Source organism: Leishmania panamensis (genome assembly GCF_000755165.1).
Source record: "Leishmania panamensis strain MHOM/PA/94/PSC-1 chromosome 32 sequence".
NCBI classification, from domain to species: Eukaryota; Euglenozoa; class Kinetoplastea; order Trypanosomatida; family Trypanosomatidae; genus Leishmania; species Leishmania panamensis.
The window spans coordinates 680296-695627 of NC_025879.1; the positions used below are offsets into that span (position 1 = coordinate 680296).

Consider the following 15332-nt stretch of genomic DNA (forward strand, 5'->3'; position numbering starts at 1 on the left):
CGCTCTACAGTCACCCTAGAGCGGAAACGAAAAAAAAAAGGGAGAAAAAAACGAAGATCGAAGGCCTCTGTATTCAAGTATACTTACTTAATGTACACACTGGGTGTAAAGAGCAGAAAGGGTAGGAAAGAATCGCGCTCTTCCACCTCCACGGCGAAGCTGTCGCTTGGATCCAAGCGGTCTCCACCGAATACAAACACCGAAGCGCACACCTCTCTTCGTCGGCCCACCGTACGACCCTACCCAAAAAGACATGCACTGTGCGTCAGCGATGGCGCTTACGGCTGCACTTCTTTAATGCATCGGATCGACCAATGAAACGGCCGGCCTCAAAACCAGCATTATAGAACGAGTGCACTAGTGCCTGAATGTCCTCGGGAAGGCCATTCAAAGTTGAGAAGTGGTGACTTATCATCTTGGACTTTGCAGACGTCGAGCCGCGCTGCGCTCGTACGTCTCGCTCCGTTGCAGCTGTGCCCGACGATGTCGCTGAAGTGGACACGCGCCCCTCCTCCTCCTCCTCCTCCGAACTCTCGGTTCCAGTGGACAGAACGGAGTGGTCGTGATCCTGCCCGTCCTCGCGAGTATCTTTGACGGCGTCGGCATTGTCCAGCTGTTCGTTAAACAGCTTCAACAAGTACGCATCATCCCAGAGCGCCTCGTCAGCGCGCGAATAGGTTTCACCCAAGGCCGGCTTGCCGTTGCAGCCGCGAGAGCGACGCGCAGTAGACATGAAAAAAAAAGATCACAAATTCTCAGTGAAGGAAAAAGGTAACGAATAGCAACACAAGACAAGACAGCAGGCAAGAACGAGACGCGGCCCTTTCCTCACACCCACACACTCCCCAAGAGTGAATAAAACAGCACCGGAGGAAGGCAACTAATAGAAAAGAAAGCGCTAACGATAGTACGTAGCGCAGCTGTGGGAGTTGAGGTAGAGAGGGAGGGAACAGTGCATTTTGTAAGCGAGGAAACGGGAGTAGGTCAGAGGTAGGGGAAGAGAACGCCAATGGCAGTGCTCAACTCGGGCATAGTGTTGAACGACTATCTCATAATGATGTTTGTCTCATTTGAGGAAAGCAGCCGCACCAGCGAGGGGGAGAGAGGAGCAGTAATCATACCTGTGTACCACCACTTGCGTACGTCACTGCTTCATGATGGGCAGAATTGAAACCGCATTAGTGAAGACAACATGCTCCACAATCTCTACTCACCTCAGACAGGGAGTCTGATAAAAAATGATGGAGGGAGATGCATACGAATCCACCAAAGAAGCACTTTTCAGCCTCCAACGTGGCCATCCTAAGACGAACAAATCAACAAAATGTACACAAATCACAACAGCCCACACATGCCGCTGCTGTGGTGTGTCTCAAACCCTGGCCTTCTCGGACAAACTGTCCTGCCGTCAACGCCATCCATGCGTCTAAGAGACTCATTGTGTCCTTCCTCGTATGCATGCAGCGCCACCGGGAAGCCAGACGAACCTGGATAGACGGCACGCCTTGATCCAAAGAGGAACACCCTTAGGGATCTGCTTGACCGCGGAGCACGTGGCATCTAACGTGCGAGTAGCATGGTTTGGGTTCGGATACACACCACATTATCTCGGGGAAAAAGTTAGCCTCCCTCGGGTCAGAGCTTTCTGAGACTCTGTGCTCTGCCAGGGTGTCATGTTTCGCTCTCCATCGCTTCCAGCCGCTGCATCGCATAACATTGCGGAAACTTTACACATTGGAGCCTGGAGGACTTGATGGTGTAGCTGGAGTTGTTCCTCTCATGTTTCCGGCATCTGTGCCGCACGAGCCCAGCCGGTCAGATGGTGGAGATGCCGCATACTTCGCAGACGCGTACTTTTTGGCTGGTCGGTGTGGATCGCCTCGCGCCTTGCACGTGAATCCCTCGCGGTCTACCGACCTCTCCCGATGCCTTGCTCTGATGTAATAACACAATGCCAGCCATGTGCAATAGCACTCGCATTTTGGCAGCATCGGGCCTCGTTCGGGACGGCGTTTTTCTCGAGGTAAAAAGGGGGGCTCACTATCCGCCTCTTTCACCTCCGTCAATGTCACCGAAGGCTGCATCTGGGTGGTCTGTCCCGCCTGTGTTGCCGCAGGTGGGGCACTGTTGTGGGTCTGTTAATAAAGGGGCACGCCATCGGTTCCTGCACCCGCACGCTTTTCACTGAAGCAGCAGGGGTGTGTGGGAGAGAGAGAGAGGAATAACAGACGAAAGAGATTACAGCACAACAACATCAGCGAAAAAGGGGCGTCCTCCCCCATCGTTTAAAAAGAGGCGTGCAGTAAACGTTTCTTCGTCCCTCACAAACTCACTACGTGAGCGCATGATGGAAAAGGACGGAGAGAGAGACTTAGAAGAGAAGGCGCGGCGGTGAATGGCGTGTAGAAACATCCAAAGAAAGTGGTGAAAAACAAACAGTGGGGGGCGGGGGGGGGGGACAAGTCAAAGTAACAGTTGAATGAGAGCCCTGTCTGGCCCAGATACGCATACGCGGAAATAAGGAGGCCACTGAGAAGAAGAGAACAACAAAGCCAGCAGTCTCTCGCTCTCTAATGAATAGTCTACCAATGAAAAAAGGAGACTTGTCCGGGGAGTCCAATACGCTCACAAGGGAAGAAAGGATGGGAGAGGATGAGAAAGAGGGAGAGGGAGGTGGCGGGGAAACTCAGAGAAACAGCAAAAGACTCCAATAAATACTCTAGGCACGTGTGCTGCTGTTGTTGTCTTACGTTGCTTCGTCTTTTCATCTTGAAAGAGGTTTTGGTTGTGAAAAGAGAGAAATATGATGCATTAGATAACCAAGCACAGCATCGAAACTCTGGATCAAGTCAGATGAATTGGCTAGGGGCGGGTAGGGGAAGAAAAACAAAACGAAATCAAAACGAAAGTCACCACTGAATGTACATTCTGCCATTGAGAGAGTCGCACAGAAACAAAGAAAAAGGGGGGCCGGAGCGCGCATGTTGGAAGAAGCCGGGCCACGCAAGGGCATGCGACACCGCCTTTACTCAACACAGCGCACTGTGAAAGTCTCCACGTTGCCCCCCCCCGACACACACACACACAATGAAAAAAAAAAGGAGATTAGAGTCAGAACAAGCAGACGCACACACACACAACCATGTGCCGATACAGAGTGAGTGGGGTGGCAGGGTGCAAGCGTCTGCACGAACGCATGAGCAAGGGCATGAGCGCAGGAGAAAAGCAAGCTCGACAGACACCGAAGCGTGAGGCCGCTTCACCGTTATCACTGCCATCGCACAGCCCCGTCTGTCTCCACCATGAGAGGATGAGGAGTGAGGCACCTCTCACGGCAACTCTTATCATTTCCTCTACACCCCCAGCGAGGAACATGAAAATCAGAGCAATGAGACACGTCAGAGAGTTCTACAAGTAGAAGAAAAAGGAGGCGCCCACTTATGCCACCACGCAAAAGTCAGAGCCAACGCTGGAAACAGCGAGAGCAGTATCGGTACTACTGCGAGCAGGGGCCGCCAACAGAGCGTACGAGAGAAAGATAGGGAGAGCGACACCGAGATATCAAACCGACAGGAAAGTGGCGACAGTGTGATGAATGAGAGGTGAAAAGAAGAAAAAAAAAGGAAAAAAAGAACTGAAAGGGGAGTAAACCAGCACAAAAAAAAAGACACGCAAAGAGTTGCCAACACGAACCGACACAAGTACGGAAGCCACAACGGGGGAGCCGAAAACAACTCACAACACCACGAGCAAAGAGAGCAGCTCAGCCTGCCCCCTCCTCAAGCACTGAAGAGGCTCGCACACTTTCTTTCGCCAGCGGGGGAGGGAGCGGGGCAAAAAGGGCAAAACAATAGACAGAAAGACACCGCGCCCACTGGCGAGTCAGCACACCCGTCTCCGTCAACGCAACCTCTGGGAGGTCTGTGCGGCCGGGCCACTTACACCGGGGCCAAACCGACAGGGAGGCGGAGGGTGTTTCTTACACAAGAGCACTGATGCGCGTACTCGCGGTGCTTGCACACGCACGAGAGTGCAGAACCGCCCGTCCGCCCAGCCTCCCGTCGCACTGGCAGGTGGCATGAAGGGGGTCGGAGGGGCCGGACCTACTCTGAGAGCACAGTCAGTGGAAAACAACGAGAGAGAGAGGGGGGCCCCTAGGGGCACTGGGGAGAGCTCGCCACGAAGCTGGAAGCTCGAGGCAACGCTCGCACATACAGACCTCCCCTCCAGCAGAACAAGAGAAAGCGCAACAGTCCCCTCACCCAGCGGCGCCGTTACGTCTCGAGAAATCCGCACCCCGACAACAAAAGAGAGCACGCGGCGTAATGAACGGAGAGCAGGTTCCGCCAGGGTCCCTGTCGTGCCTTCCTGGCCGCATTGGGGAGGAGGGAGGGGGGCGAGCAAAAAGTCCCGGAGGCGAAGGCGAGCCAGAGTTCGCCGTCGGCATTCACCGGCAACGGCACGCCTTCACTATCAACAAGAATGTATCGCTAAGCGGGCAGGAGCAAAGAAAGAAAGGAAAGAAAAACAGTGAATGAAGAAAATCAATGACGAATACATTAGGCCAGAAAGAGCGACATGGTGAACGACAAAAGAGATCCTCAATACGGCGCACGGTCTCCAGTCCTCCTCGGCCCTCCGATATCTAAGCAAGAAGGCGGGGCACGACGACATCGGGTACAGCGGAACCACCTACACACCCATACACAGCCGTGCAGCACCAGGAGATACGAAGAGGATAGTGGAGAATGGGGCAAACTAAATGGCAAAAGTGCATCCTCCAGCCGCACTCTGTGCACCGGGGGTCATTCAGTGAGGCATAGAGTAGGCAAGAGTGCAGGCAAAAGGTCGACTAGAGAGTGAAAGCGTAGAGCTCGACTGTACACTACTCCACAAACATTCTAGGAAAGAGAAAAAGAGCAATGGCAATGCACACACCCGACAACGGCTTTGAGTGCACATCACAACTGGCGAGGTTACGCTCTTGAATGGAGGGCGGACAACTTCTGCCTCTCGTTTCAACTACCCATTCCACTCCCCGTGTTCTCCTGCGCCCTTTGTTCTCGCTGACTTGCCGCCCCTGGTCCTGCCCTTAGTCAATCTGTAAGGCACGCATGAGGACTTGCATCCACTGGTCCAGCTCCTCCGCGGTGGGGACGCCAAACACGATGGAGTTGGTGCTCCTCATCGCAATGGCAAAGGCGTAGGGTGGCCTGTAGCTGTTGGTAGGACACCCCGCGGTCCCCACACGCACATGCGCATCCTCTACCTCACACGGACTCACCGACTTGATGAAGGAAAGCGGGACTCGCTTGCTGCGCTCACCGCCGCTCACGGCCTCCTTTCCCTTGGAGAGGGAAATCGTGAGGACGGACCCATCGAGGACAAGATACCGCTCCTTCCATACACCGTTTTGGTTATCCTTGAACACGACACCCTCGTACCGTGGCGCGGCACTCTCGGAGATCGTGCGTCTCGACACCTGTGCAACGACATCCTTCCCCTCAGCAATGCCCTGCAGCACCAGCGCCTGATCCGCCGGGTCAGGAAAGTAGAGTTTCTGCCGGTCTATCGCTGGGTTTGCGGCAAGTGCCGCCGCATCGGCGCTGATGAGAGACTGGACGTACTTTTCAAAGACAAAGAGGTAGTGCTGCATCACAGACGTGTGCAGCAGCTCCTCGGCACTCGGTCGTTTCTCGGGTGACTTCTGAAAAATAGAGGCGAGCAGCTCGCGCATGTCGTTGGAGAACTTTGCCTTGCCAGCCTCCTGGCTGTGCGCGTCCGCCGTCCCTAATGTAGGTGGCCCCGTGGGCGGTACAAACTCATCCTCCAGCACGTGCATGCGCAGCTCTGGCAAGCTGCCAGCCTCATAGGGACGATGACCGCCCATCAGCATCTCGTAAAGTACGACACCGGCGGCCCAGACGTCCGCCTTCTTGCCGTAGCGCCTCCCTTTCCACATCTCTGGCGAGAGATAGTACGGTGTGCCAAGAAATGTACCAGCGATGTTCTCGCTACTGACAGTGCTCTCATACTTCTGCGAGAAGCCGAAGTCGCCAAGTTTAAGGAAGCCGCGTGAGGTAATCAGCACGTTTGCACTCTTTATGTCACGGTGGATCATTCGACGTGCAGAGATGTGATGCAGCGCCAAGAGCAGCTGCACAAAGTAGGTACCCGCCTCTCGCTCCGACAACAGTATCCGAGAACCATTCGTTCCTGCATCATTACTCGCTGCGGCATTGCTGCCCTCTTCGAGAAACGGACGCACTGTGGAGGCGTTGTATAAACTGCGGCGCAGGTCGCCTCGATCCGCGAGCTCCGTAATGATGATCATCGCCTCATCATCGCTGTCGAGTACGTAGTGCTCGTAGTAGCGGATGATGGCGAAGTGATTCGTGTGCGCCAGGCACATAATCTCTCTCTGCGAGTATTGTCGGTCTTGTGACATCATTGCACGCAGGTCCATAATCTTCGCCACATACAGGCCATTTGGCTGCGTCGGGTGTGCCAACACGTTGCTGTTACTCTGCGCCTCCACCATGGGTAGCGCGGCTGGGTTGTAGGCAGGGTTGCGCATCACCACGTACGCCTCGCCGTAGGCACCTCTGCCGATGGATTGAAGCTTGACGTACTTGCTGTGACTGTCCTTGCCTCCAATAATGTCGCTCAGAGAGAGGTACCCGACACGCTCCCCCCTGCCATTACAGATGGGAATAGGCGAGCCAGCGTCGTTCACCGACGTGACGGAACTCGTGTCACCCTTGCTCCTGCTGCCTTTGGGGGGACTTCCAGTCGTGATGGAGGCAGCGCAGAGCTCCACCTTATTGTTTTTGGGGGGCGCTACCGTCGTTGTTGCGACCAAGGCGGCGATATCACCTCTATTGGAGGCATGGGGGTTACATGTCCACTGCGCACTGCCCGCAGCCGACGGCTTCGTCGCCAAGGCAGCAGCTACAGTGCCAACTTTGAGATCGGATTTAGCTAGACTGTAGGCATTCCCCTCATCAGCTGCGCTTTCGCCGGGGATATTGGAGCAGCTCTTCGCCAACCCGCTACCCATGATTACGCCGATTGTGGGTACACAATGAATGGATTGTACAGCAACTTGCCCAAGACTACCTTTCTCAAAGCAGAGACACAAGACACACACACATACAAAAGGGGCGCTCGAGGCAGAAAAGAGACCGGTGATTTCTCGGTCACAAGGAGCGTAGGCAGACGCGAAAAAAGCACGCGACAGGTGTATAGACAGAGACAGAACAAGTACTCTGCACCAGATGAGAAAAGCGATACGAACACCAACAGCAAGATAATGACGAGCGGAAAGGGGGGTAAGAGCTTGCGGCACAGGCCAGGGCAGAAAAAAGAAGCGAGAAGCGCTCACTAGACCCCCACGAAGCCTCTGCAGTGCTACCACGGCACGTCACAGGAGCCCGTCTCCTCTCAACAAACCGGTAGAAATATAAAGGCGTTACCACTAGAGGGGAACAGCAGAAACAAAAAGGTCCAAGAGGCAGCTTCAAGCTCAGGTTGCGGGGGTCTCTGTCAGAATATCCGCTTGCCTTCCTATACGGCAGGAAAAAATAATCCGTAAAATAAGCAGAATGAAAAGTAGCCGATGTGCAGAGATGTGCCACACGACATCGAACAGCAGAAACTCCGCACACACACACACACACACACCAAAAGAAAGAGAAAAACGTACGTGCTCGATGCGGTAAGGACCAAGGCACGAGTGACGACACACAACGGTGAGTGGCAGTCGAGGAAGACGAAAGGAAGAAGATCGGGATCACGGTAAAACGTGCCGACGAGAAAAAGTCGGCGATGGACGCACAACAAAAATGAGAAGAGAGGACTGACAGACTCTCTCTACGAGAAAAGGGAAATCAACACTCTCGCGTGCACGTCTGTCGTTGGGCGCGTGTAGGTATGCAGCGTGCGTGAGCCTCAGGTATCGAAACGTGTGCGAAATTCCGGGTGTATGCGAGAAGAAGCAGAGCAGTTATGCTAAAGCTGACTAAAAAAAACTCAAACGTGCGCGTCAGAAGGACCTGGAGGATTCTAACTAGAGCACAACCCACCTCCTTCACAGACACACACACACACGCGAAGCGGTATCGGACAAACCGACTTCCGCGCACAAAGCCAGAGGGGATAAGCGAAAGGAAAGTAGTGGGAAAAAAAGGAAAAGACAAGCAAAGGAGGATCTACCTCTCGATGGTGAAGAAAGAAAAGTAAGAAAGGCCGTGCTGGATCCCCCCGCTGCCCCCGAAAGGCAGCAAATCAAACGAGGGTAAAAGAGAGCCGGGAAGCTGTTAAGAGAACCACAATTAAAGAAAGACTCAGAGTCACAACAAACCACCAGCGCACACACGCGTAATGAGAAAGAGGGGCTCTGAGACACCGATTTACCACAATGCAGAAAACAAAGAGGAGACGACGGAAGTAAAAATAGAGAGAGCGAGAGAGATGGCGAAGAGAAGACACGCACAGAGTCAAAGAGAAGCAGCAGTCGTAGTAGTCGAAGGTGATGCGAAACAGTCCCGAACTACACGCACGCGCACAAAAAAGCACAACAGAACAAAGGGAAAAAATGCCACCGTGCAGGCCTTCCGTTATTGGGGATGTGTATGTAACTGTATGATACAGCTAGCGTTGGGAGGCGGAGGAGGGTAGTAGTGGGGATGAGGTTGAGAGGGGGGAAGGGTCTTTCGAGCGTGTCCGCACAAACGAGCAGGCGATAACCAAAGGCAGGGAAACAGAGAGCGCGCGAGAGAGAGATGTCGATGAAAAAAAAAACGTTTACACTTTTTTTTGTACTTGTTGTCCAGAGTACAACCACACACGTAGGGACGAGCTCAACAACACGGCGCAAATGAGGGAAAAGAAGGGAAAGCAGAAAAGAGGAAAGAAAAGAACTGTAAGTGACAGCGAGCGCAGGAAGGTGGGTGAGAGCAGAAGAGGGAAATGGAATCAGAGACCCACCTCAGTGTCAAGGCTACAACACACGCACTGAGAGTCTACAATATGAGGCGACTCACTAGGCGATTTTGCTCTATGTCGGTTTCCTTGCCCTTGTTGCAATCCTTTTAAAGCAACTTGGCTGCCTTTTACTCTCTCTCTCCCTTTGTTGTTATTTTGTTTTTCGTTTATGTTCACAATCACCCTCGCAGGTATTGATATAAAGCTGCAGGTAAGAGGTGAGTGAGAGGCTTTAAGTGAGTGGCGGCTCAAAACTGATCCCACCACCAATGTCGGGTTCGGTGTGGTAGCGTGAATATACTGGAGAGTGCAAATCATACGCGTCCGTGTAGAACACGTGTACGGTAGAACAGAGATAGAGAAACCAGAAAGAGAGGGTGGTTCAGCGCATAAAGAGAGAATCAAAGATGTATAGTGTACGTGGTCAATAACATGCACCCAACATTTTTCCCTAGTGAAGTTTCGCTGTGGCCGAGAACGCAGCAAGTATCTCTCATTCTGTCACTGTAGTACACAGCTTCTGAAAGGTGAGACTTGCACAACGCACGCAAAGTGAATCGGCGCACTCAGTACACGCCCTAATCACACACAACAGCTCTCCCTAGGAAGAAGCAGAATCCTGATGGCTGCCTCTCTTTGTTGTGGCAAGTCGAGCAGGCAAAGAAGAGGTGTAAAGATGGACTGTGCGTAGCACAGTCATGTCCACTCCACACACACACACCTCCTCGCAGCCAGTTCGAGCAAGCTAGTGCGGCGATTACACTTGAGACAACTGCCCAGCTGCTACCCTGGACAAAAAAGCGCCTCTAGGTACGGTCAAATCCGCGGATTGGCAAGCCAGGGCAACAAGCGTGCACACTGACTGCGCGTGCGCATCTCAATTTCTTTTTTTTGCTCACGAGCTTTTTTTTGCCAACATTCTTCATTTCTCTTCTGAGCCCTTGACGGAGCGCCTATATATGTTTTGAGCGCTTAGTCGCAAGCGCGTAAAATAAAAATAAACAAACAAACAAACACACGCCGAATCAAACGTGTAGATCGAAAAAAAAAGAGCTAAATGGGCACAGGCGCACACGCAGAGAGGGAAAAGAGCACATCATCACTATGAGAAGAGAAGGTGAGTAGTACAGACCACTGAGCAGCTGCAATGAAGAGCAAAAAGCAGCAGATCAGGCAAGAGAACGGTGGGCATCCAAAACACTGCATCGGACCCTCCCAGAGCAGACAAAACAGCTGACATCGGCGCGACACCCAAGTGAGCCAGGTTGTGAGCAACAAGGAGTAATAATGCATACCGCAGCACCTCGAGGGCACATTAGCCAAGCAACAAAAACCCGCTCAGTTACTTTGCCCTGTTCCCCTTTTTGCTTTCAAAGGGCTTTCTGTGACGTGTGCAGCGTAAGTTCGAACGCTCTTTTTTTCCCTGTCACTTCGCAGCTTCATTCCCACCCTCCACTGGTTTAGCATCCCCTTTGTGCACAAGACATGCCTGTACGTTTGTCTACGTGTGCGCCTGCGTGCTGAAATCGTGCCCTCCCCCCATCACCTCTTCGTCGACCCCATTTTTTTTTCGTTCGTCTTTCAGATCTTTCCGATTCTCAATCAGTAAAGAAACACTAAGGAGAGAGAAGGGGAGTGCGAGACGTGTGCGGCGCACCAGCTACCAGCGGATATGGCAGTGAGCGAAATGGAGAGATTACAGAAAATAGAAACCTCGCAAGCAAAAAATGAAGAGACGCAGTGAGAAAAAAAAAAGAGAGAGGCACCTGCTACGACGGTGTGGGCAAGTGCATGTAGAGGTGAACAATACAGTGTACTACATACTTCGCTTCACCCACTCCCCACCGCGACCTCAACATCCGTGCCCCGCCACACCACTCTTGTATCTGCACCGCTTCTCTCCTTTCACTCACGTCAAGTGGGGAGGGAGGGGAACAGCACTCGAAGTGTCGTGATGTGAAGCAGCACAAGAGGTGCAGGCGAAGAGCACAGACGGGACCAGGCGAAGAAGGGGGAAAGGGAGGACACAGTAGCCCGACGAACGCACAGACGCACTCTGAATTCAGGCACACACGGAAAGAAGCAGTTACAGGCACTGGCAAACACACAAGTTCTTTTCGGATGTTAACGCCCCTTCCCGTTTACCAATGCGCTCTCTTTCTCTCTCAAGTCACTCATTCTCGATCCTGACTTGTTGTTCGCGTGGGCATAGACAAACGACTCTTGACTTCTTCAACGGACATGCCCTATGTGAGTGTTGCTTTTCTCTTTTTGTCTTTGCTCCTCCATTCGACTTCGTTCTCTTCTTCAGCTGTCACGCATACCTTCCTTGAATGGTTCTATTTCTTTTCATGTGTGTCGGTTTGTTTGGCCCATTTCATCATGCAGGCATCGTTTTTTTTCTCCTGCTTTTCGTTGTGTGCGTGCGTGTGTGTGCGTGCGTGCGTGCGCACCCGCCTAAAATCGCAGTGAGGAAATACACACACACACAAAGAGATCACGACAGAAAAAAAACGGACGCGTAGGCGGCCTCAGGGAAGCCATCAGGCAAAATCAAAACCAACAACAAGAACAATGTATACATACATACATATACGTACATATATATATATACATGTATGTATGTATACTCGAAAAGGGGGCCTCTCCCTACAGGGGCCTACGCGTGTACGAGAAGCCACTGTGCCCACATCTACCTTAACTTCCGTACCCCTCCTCCCCCTCTTGCACATCTCTTGCCGCAGCCTCTGTTGCCGTTTTTTTTCGTTCGCTTGTTTCGTGGCTTCCACCTCAAACCATTCGCCTTTCGCTCAGCTGGTCGCATCGAAAAGGGGAGAAAAAAAATGTAGATGAGTAGAGCACAAGAGTGCAGTAGAGCAGGAAGGGAGAACGAGCGAGCGCCAGAGAAGTACAAGAATGGAAAAAAAAAGAGACATGCGCAGAGATGACAAACAAGATGTGAGGGACATGAAAGAAGAGAGGACGCATCACCATAAAGGGCATCTCAACAACTAAGAAAGAGAGGGAGAAGCGAACCGCAAAAGATCAGAAAATGCACGTGCCTTAGCGCAAAACAAGCTCGTGCAGGACAGAAAAAAAAAACAGAAGAGAATAGAGCATCCGTAATCCAATAATAAAAGAAAAAAACACAGAGCGAAACAAAAAGAAAGGAAACACCAGAGCCACCGCGACACGCAGAGACGGGGGAAAGAGACCCATCCGCACAGACAGACAAAGAAGGATTCGAGAGCTCAAATACTAGAAGCAAACGGACTCAAAAAGTCTTTGGTAAAAGTGGAAGGGAGAGAGAGAAGGAGGGCAGGAAGTGAAAATAAGAGAGGTGCTATCGCTCCTGCGGAAAGCTTGTCTTCATGCCTCCCCCGCAGTTTCACAAAGACGGCATGCCAACAGCAATGCGAAACACGTGAAGGCGAGTCAGTAAAAGGGGAGCGGAAATGCATCGCGCGGTTCACAGACAGTGGCGAAAGCATTGCTTCGTTACAACCGACCCCCATTCCCCTCGCCCTCCACCGAAAGCATGAGCTGCCGACACTGCGCAGGGTTCGGGCGTGTGTATAAAAGCGCCAATTTGAAAAAAAAAGGAACCCGGTGAATAAGTACCGCCCCCGAAAGCGATTCTAGTCCTGAGTGAGGAGGCATCTTCGCAGAGACCGCGGGGATGTCCAGAAGATCACGCTGTGGGAAGAGAGCGAAAAGAGAATACAGCGACGAAAAATGGGCAAAAGGAAAGGCAAAGTACTTGTAACGAACAAACTACGCTCAGTCCTCCTCCTATTCGGTAATTTTCTGCTCCTTTTCTTGGCCTGTTTCTGGTGCTCATGAACATCTCTGGTCCCCTAGCGTCCCCCTTCCCCCGCCTCCACTCATCACTTGATCGATTTCTCTCGAGATGCTGTCCATAGAGTGTATGCAAAAGGGCTTACAACTGGCTAGATGCAAAGTCCCAGTTCACCGCATTCCACCACGCCTTCACGTAGGCTGCGCGATCGTTCTTGTAGTCGATATAGTATGCGTGCTCCCACACATCGCATGCCAAGAGCGGCACGAGGTTGGGGTCCGTGAGCGGGCAGCCGGCATCGTGCGTCTGGTACACCTTCAGCTTACAGCTGGACTTGTCCTTCACGAGCCACACCCAGCCAGAGCCAAAATGACCGATCGCCGCATTCGTGAATTCCTCCTTGAAACGCGAAAAGCTGCCGAAACTCTCGATGATGGCACTCGCAACCTTGCAAGACGGCTCGCCACCGCCGGAGGGAGACATGCTCTTCCAGTAGAAGTCGTGGTTGAAGATCTGAGCGGCAGCGTTGAACATGGGGCCACTCATTGTCCGGATCACCTCTTCCAGCGACTTTGACGAGACCTCCGAGTTCGACTCCGCGGCAGCGTTCAGCTTCGCCACGTACCCCTGGTGGTGCTTCTCGTAGTGGCACGTGACCTGATCCTTGGAGATGCCTTTGGACGAGAGCGCGCCATAGTCGTACGGCAGCGCCTGGGCACAGAACGGCATCGTTCAGAAAACGAAGGGAAACGTGGATGTTGAAAGGGAATGAGAATAAAACGCCAGTCGTGTACGTTGTCTGATTCGTAAGCTGATTGATGTAGAGATTTGCTTTCTTCTCTGTACAAAATAAAAGCAAAGATGATGAGCTAAGATGCGTAAGTGAAAGGAAAAAAAAGAGCGAGATGATAGTAATAAGGGATGAGTGAGGAAGCGTTACAACCTATTCATTAGGTTACAGTAGGTGCGAGAGTATACACGTGGATGTTGGCCAAGTCAGCATCAATGTGTAATGCAAGAGTAGGAAAGAGAACGGCAAACCAGTTGTACATGCGAGTGTACACATGCAGTAGTGACGAAGCAGAAAGAAGGGGAGTAGTGGAAGCACGCACGCGGCATGCACGTAGAGTAATGTTAAGAGCGTTTAAGGCGGCAGAGGCAGGAGTGGGGAGCGAAGTAGAGGAAATAGACTGACTGAAACACATCTCAGCACCGCGGCTGCAGGAGAACCAAAATCATTGAAAACGGGAAGAGGAATGATGGCGATGCGCACACTCCCTTTTTATTTGGAAACTCAGAAAGGAGAGAGACCTGGCCGAGAAACATGACAGCATAGCGTTCCGTAGATCCGATCTTTTCGCCTCCATGCGTGTGAGGCATTGGACCTCTCGCTCTCTTTGTAGATTAGCGTGGCTTTTTCTGCCTTCCTTGTCTCCTTTTTTTTTCTCTCGCTGCTGCCCCGCGTCTCCTCTGCTCGAAAAAAAAAATGCATCAGTTTGATATCCTGAACACTGATCCGCTCTCTCTCTCTCTCTCTCTCGGTTCCCTTGCCTGACACAACAAAACAGTAAGCGCCCCAATCAGGTCACATTCACCTACAAATCAAAAGCCACACACGAAGGAAACCTACCATGAGCCTGACACGCCTTCGCTTACGCCTCCAAAGCTGATCGGCATACTTCGAGCGGGAATGGAAGCAAATTTAGAGACGCTGACACACACACACACACAAGACGGTAACGACCCATGACAGAAAAACAGCGATAAGAAAATCGTGAGGGGGGGATGAATGGAAAAGTAGCCAAAATGGAAAAACAAGCAAACAAGACAAAAAGCCAAAGTAAGCATGTGCGTTTCTTTTGGTTCTTCCTTTACAGAGAGAGCCAAGCATCACCCCTGCAGCTGCCCACTACTAGAACTCAGCCCGACAGCGCAGCAGAGGGGGAGCTCATGTCACTCCAAAGAAAACTGTCATAGAGAGTGAAAGCGAGTGAGGTTTGCATCCAAAGAATCCCTGTCTCACTTGGTGTCTTTCTTGTGACTTCCACAGATAAGTAGATTACCCCCACACTTGAGATGCCCTGCGGCACAGCAGCCTTCTGCTTTAAAGATGAGAGGGAAACAAAACATACGCGAATAAAGGAGACCACAAAAGCGACAGCTGATAGAAAATGTGCGTCGCGCACCGAATACACTTTATACGAGTGCGCTCGTGGAGAAGGATACAATTACCTTTTTTCACTAGGGCACCTCTTTCCTCGTGTCCAACGACTGGAGAAGAGGCTGTGCGTGCGCAGCTGATGGCACCAAACGCGTACATACCGGTCAGCATAAACCTCAAAGATGCTTGGAGTGCCCTCATCGTACGATGGAGCTCAGAAAAAGAACTACGGAGGCAATGCCAAATCGAAAACGACGCTGAATCATCGACGTCCAGCGAGCACTTTTTTCTTCTATCCGGACTCGCTTGTTTTACAGGTCACTGTTTGTGTAGCGGGAGCCGCCAGCAGCCCTGTAGCACCGGTTGGCATGCGGCCAGTTCACCGCA

At 52.1% G+C, this 15332-nt stretch overlaps 3 protein-coding genes across 3 annotated transcripts, besides 1 other annotated feature; all 3 read right to left on the reverse strand.

The window, feature by feature from the left end:
• Positions 1-265: 265 nt before the first annotated feature.
• Positions 266-733, reverse strand: LPMP_321900 (hypothetical protein; the record flags this gene model as incomplete). Its single annotated transcript, XM_010703573.1, has 1 exon — positions 266-733. One exon carries the CDS (start codon positions 731-733, stop codon positions 266-268), a length of 468 nt encoding a protein of 155 aa, XP_010701875.1.
• Positions 734-1286: 553 nt separating this feature from the next.
• Positions 1287-2202: a repeat region.
• A 2890-nt stretch (positions 2203-5092) lies between these two features.
• On the reverse strand, positions 5093-7060 carry LPMP_321910 (protein kinase, putative; the record flags this gene model as incomplete). The annotated part of the gene is made up of 1 exon (XM_010703574.1): positions 5093-7060. The coding sequence occupies one exon, from the start codon at positions 7058-7060 to the stop codon at positions 5093-5095; it is 1968 nt and encodes a 655-aa protein (XP_010701876.1).
• A 5865-nt stretch (positions 7061-12925) lies between these two features.
• On the reverse strand, positions 12926-13513 carry SODB1 (iron superoxide dismutase, putative; the record flags this gene model as incomplete). Its single annotated transcript, XM_010703575.1, has 1 exon — positions 12926-13513. The coding sequence occupies one exon, from the start codon at positions 13511-13513 to the stop codon at positions 12926-12928; it is 588 nt and encodes a 195-aa protein (XP_010701877.1).
• Positions 13514-15332: the final 1819 nt, after the last annotated feature.